This window comes from Salmo salar, chromosome 06, assembly GCF_965601325.2.
Source record: "Salmo salar chromosome 06, fSalSal1, whole genome shotgun sequence".
Taxonomy (NCBI): Eukaryota; Metazoa; Chordata; class Actinopteri; order Salmoniformes; family Salmonidae; genus Salmo; species Salmo salar.
The window spans coordinates 12,480,249-12,485,790 of record NC_138296.1 but is presented as its reverse complement, the minus strand read 5'-3'; the positions used below and the strand labels follow the sequence as shown (position 1 = coordinate 12,485,790).

The following is a 5,542-nucleotide window of genomic DNA, read 5'->3' as shown; positions in this document are numbered from 1 at the left end:
TTAAAATGGGCTGGGGTATAGTGAATTATTAGCAGAGCTGTGAATCCTATTAAAATGGGCTGGGGTATAGTGAATTATCAGCAGAGCTGTGAATCCTATTAAAAGGGGCTGGGGTATAGTGAATTATCAGCAGAGCTGTGAATCCTATTAAAATGGGCTGGGGTATAGTGAATTATCAGCAGAGCTGTGAATCCTACAGTATTGAACATGGTCAGATAACTCAAGTATAGATCACTTTTTTTCCTAATTTGTATTTAGGTGTCTTTCCTCATGCTGTACACATTTGCCTCAATTGTTCATAAAGTCTGTCAGGATAGAGGAAAATCTATCTTAGAAATGTGTGAAAACCTTTAAAAAACATATTCTCATGAACCATAAGTACATCCACATCTCTATTATCTCTCCATAGGGTTACCTGGACATCCTGGATCTTATGAATTTCCTGGTATAGATGGACGTAATGTCCCTGGTCCACCAGGTCCACCTGGACCCCCGGGCCCTGCAGGAGCTACTGGTATTCAGCTGATTTATCTCTTCCTGGTTATGTATTTATTATTTGGTTCTCTCTAGTCATACTTTCTGTTTTCACAGACTTAGACCTGGAACCCCTGCAAGAAAGCTTGGTCAAACTGGAGTTGGGTAAGGAAGTGAATTTCAGATAGGAAAGTTATGTACATGTATGCAACATTACAGATTCTTTATCTTAACTTGATCACTTCCGGCACAGCAGGAAATGGAAACTTGTAGTGTATTCAGGGTTTAAAAAGGCTTTTAAAGTTTTCATTTCCACTTAAAAATGTCAGACTTGATTTGCCCGAACAACATTTTTTTTACAATCCCTACAAATAATAATTATAATCCAAATAACAACTCATGGTTCCTGTTGCTGCAGGATTATTTTCCTGCTGTGTGAAACCGGCTCAAATGAAGTTACTTTATATGTACCGTACTAAGTATCCGTTCAACATAAATTATGCAGTATTCGTAATTTGGGAAAATGAGGTGTGAATTTAGTCGTGTGTTGGCATTTGTGAAATATAAAAAGGCAACTTTTGTTTCCACTTTTAGTGTTACACTGACTGCATTAATACCTGGTTTCTCTTCAGCCATAAACTATGATTTCACCAGAAGAGTTGACAAGAAGTACTTTGTGTCACACAAGAGACCGGGTTCTTTTGACGACGCTGTTCAGTTCTGTACCAAGAGGGGCTTGGTGTTGGCTTTGCCGAAGAACGAGGAGGAAAACACTGCTCTCAAGCAGGTCTTTGAAGGGACTTTGAAGAATGCATGGCTCAATGTTGACAACAGTAAAGAGGGGAAGTTTCAGGTAGATTTGAAAGGCCATCCCCTCACCTTTTCCAAATGGGGAGATGGGGAACCAAAAGTTCCCAATGGGGATAAGGGCTGTACAATGTTGGCAGAGTCAGGTGCATGGCAGGTGACATATGAGTGCTCCTTCAATGCCCTTATCGTGTGTGAGATATAGGGACACCTCTATGAAATGCTGTTTCTGAGTTTACCATGAAATCTCTAGGTTTTTTCTTGTGTGTATTTCCAGTTGTTCTGCACCTTTCATTCTTTCTTTATTCAAATTAGTTAGTTCAAATGAGGGGTAGAATAGAAAAGGGAAACTTGTGGAATAAAGCAACAAACACATTTTCTTTGGTACTTGTCTGTCTCCTTCATGCTCCTTCTCTCTGAACAGATGGGCTACTGATCATGCACATGGCAACTTTTGACCTACAGTTTGATGACAGAGGAATAGCAAGAATATATGTCCAAACAACAAAATATCAAGTTAAACTTTTATGTCTAGGCTGACAGACCTGGAGCCCCCCTAGTAAAAGCAGTGCATCTCAACACCAAAGGAAGATGTCTGTGAGGGTTCCTCTGGAGGTTTCTATAGGTTTCTCTGGAGACATAATGACAAGTTATCCATACCACCAGAGGGTGAAGGGAGACCTGTATCAGTGATGTTGACCAGATAGACAGACCCTCTGCTGAGATATAACACCCCATGTACTCACCTAAGATTGTACCTTTCTGTCCCACATATCATATGACCGTGTACAAAACCAAAATTACCTTATTTTTGAGCATATAAAAATCTGCAAATGGCATATAAGGTCTGCCAATGGTACATACATATCTATATATCCAACCCTGGTGCTCAACTGTGCTCTATATATCCAACCCTGGTGCTCCACTGTGTTCTATATATCCAACCCTGGTGCTCCACTGTGTTCTAAATATCCAACCCTGGTGCTCCACTGTGTTCTAAATATCCAACCCTGGTTCTCCACTGTGTTCTAAATATCCAACCCTAGTGCTCCACTGTGTTCTAAATATCCAACCCTGGTGCTCCACTGTGTTCTAAATATCCAACCCTGGTGCTCCACTATGTTTGATGTTTGCGTTGATAATTAAGTCTTCAAGATCAAAGGAGTTGTAATAATTTTTTGGGACCATTTTTTGTCTCGTCAAATGCTCATAGATTCAGTTACCTATCTCACAGAACACATATGTGAGTGCAATACAAACTTGAACGCTTCATCTGTGACCACATCGTGGCTCTGATCAGGCCCTACACCCAAACAAGGGCACTGCGTTCATCCACCTCTGGCCTGCTCGCCTCCCCACCTCTGCGGAAGCACAGTTCCCGCTCAGCCCAGTCAAAACTGTTCGCTGCTCTGGCACCTCAATGGTGGAATAAGCTCGCTCACGACGCCAGGACAGCGGAGTCAATCACCACCTTCCGGAGACACCTGAAACCCCACCTCTTTAAGGAATACCTGGGATAGGATTAAGTAATCCTTCTAACCCCCCCCCACCCTCCCCCCCCAAAAAAATATATAGATGTACTATTGTAAAGTGGTTGTTCCACTGGATATCATAAGGTGAATGCACCAATTTGTAAGTCGCTCTGGATAAGAGCGTCTGCTAAATGACGTAAATGTAAATGTACAATTGTTGACACGGTGAAATACCTTCAGCAACAACAATGGCAAACATTCAAACATGGAAGTGTGATTAAACATTCAAGCATCACTACTTGAAGTTATAACCAGGATCAAAACAGGAAGCAGCAACATGGGTCTGTTAATTATCTTCCAAGAAAAATAATTCTGTCACCACCTTGTGAAAAACTTTTATGAGTTATTTTTTTAAAGAGCACAGCATTTCATGTCACTAAACACCTCTCAACAATAAACAATGTTATTCTTAGTTATTACTGTACTGTACATACAGGTTTCTGTCAACAATAACAATGTTATTCTTAGTTATTACTGTACATACAGGTTTCTGTCAACAAGAACAATGTTATTCTTAGTTATTACTGTACTGTACATACAGGTTTCTGTCAACAAGAACAATGTTATTCTTAGTTATTACTGTACATACAGGTTTCTGTCAACAAGAACAATGTTATTCTTAGTTATTACTGTACATACAGGTTTCTGTCAACAAGAACAATATTATTCTTAGTTATTACTGTACTGTACATACACGTTTCTGTCAACAAGAACAATGTTATTCTTAGTTATCCCTGTACATACAGGTTTCTGTCAACAAGAACAATGTTATTCTTAGTTATCCCTGTACATACAGGTTTCTGTCAACAAGAAACAATGTTATTCTTAGTTATTACTGTACATACAGGTTTCTGTCAACAAGAATAATGTTATTCTTAGTTATCCCTGTACATACAGGTTTCTGTCAACAAGAACAATGTTATTCTTAGTTATCCCTGTACATACAGGTTTCTGTCAACAAGAACAATGTTATTCTTAGTTATCCCTGTACACACAGGTTTCTGTCAACAAGAAACTGTTATTCTTAGTTTTCTCTGTACATACAGGTTTCTGTCAACAATAACAATGTTATTCTTAGTTATTGCTGTACTGTACATACACATTTCTGCCAACAAGAACAATTTTATTCTTAGTTATCACTGTACTGTACATACAGGTTTCTGAAATTAGCTCTTACACAAGACATTGACATATACATATTTAGGATCTTAATTTGAGCCAGTTTGCTGCATCAGAAAAATAATCCTGCAGCAACAGGAAATGTGAATTATTATATGGATTATAATTCATGGAAATGTTTTGTAGGGGTTGATACATTTTTTGTTAGGACAAATCTAGTCTGAAATATTAAAGTGGAAATTGCTAACTTTAAAAGCCTTTTTAAACCTCATGTACTACAGCTGGGCAGGAAAATGATCAGCAACAAAAGAGTTAAGTCAAATTAAGATTCTACATCTGTATGGGAGGGAATAGCTTGGCATTAATATTCTACCATATATGCAGTTCTATTTTACTGTAAACAAATTGACAACAGACTTTCAGCACGCTTATAGGGATGGACATTCAACAAGCACGGCACTTACACAAATTACTGATGATTGGCTAAGAGAAATTTATGATAAAAAGATTGTGGAAGCTGTTTTGTTAGACTTCAGTGCGGCTTTTGACATTATTGATCATAGTCTGCTAATGGAAAAATGTATGTGTTATTGCTTTACACCACCTGCTACTGTATATTGTGGATATAGAGTTAATTCCCCAGGACAGCTGTCTAGACCCCATACTTTTTTCAATCTTTACTAATGACATGCCACTGGCTTTAAGTAATGACTCAACACTACACACGTCAGCTACTACACCGAGTGAAATGACTGCAACACTTAATAAAGAGCTGCAGTTAGTTTCAGAATGGGTGGCAAGGAATAAGTTAGTGTTAAATATTTCAAAAACTAAAAGCATTGTATTTGGGACAAATCATTCACTAAACTGTAAACCTGAACTAAATCTTGTAATAAATATTGTGGTAACTGAGCAAGTAGAGGTGACTAAACTGCTTGGAGAGAAAAGGAACTCCCTAGATTGTAAACTGTCATGGTCAAAACATATTGATGCAACAGTAGCTAAGATGGGGAGAAGTCTGTCCATAAAAGCGCTGCTCTGCCTTAACACTATCAACAAGGCAGGTCCTACAGGCACTAGTTTTGTTGCACCTGAACTACTGTTCAGTCGTGTGGTCAGATGCCACAAAGAGGGACTTAGGAAAATTACAAGTGGCTCAGAACAGGACAGCACGGCTGGCCCGTAAAATGTACAAAGAGAGCTAACATTAAAAATATGCATGTGATTCTCTCATGGCTAGCTGTCCGTTTAAACTTCTAGCACACAGCTCAGACACCCATGCATACCCCACAACACATGCCACCAAAGGTCTCTTCACAGTCCCCAAGTCCAGGAACAGACTATGGAAGGCGCACAGTACTACATAGAGCCATGACAACATGGAACTCTATTCCACATCAGGTAACTGATGCAGCAGTAGAATCAGATTAAAAACAGATACAAATAACCCTTATGGAAAAGCTGGGACTGTGAAGAGACACACACATGATAAGGCACACCCTACACACACATGGATTTTGTATTGTAGATATGTGATAGTAGAGTAGTGTCACAGTATCCACAGAAAATGGTGGCGGCGCTCGGCGGTCGTCGTCGCCGGTCTACTAGCT

General features: G+C 39.2%; 1 protein-coding gene across 1 annotated transcript; it reads left to right on the top strand.

The window, feature by feature from the left end:
* Window positions 1-435: 435 nt before the first annotated feature.
* On the top strand, window positions 436-1,655 carry mbl2 (Mannose-binding protein C). The gene is given in 1 exon segment (NM_001141497.1): window positions 436-1,655. A coding segment is annotated over 1 exon segment (489 nt). The 5' UTR covers window positions 436-997; the 3' UTR covers window positions 1,487-1,655.
* Window positions 1,656-5,542: the final 3,887 nt, after the last annotated feature.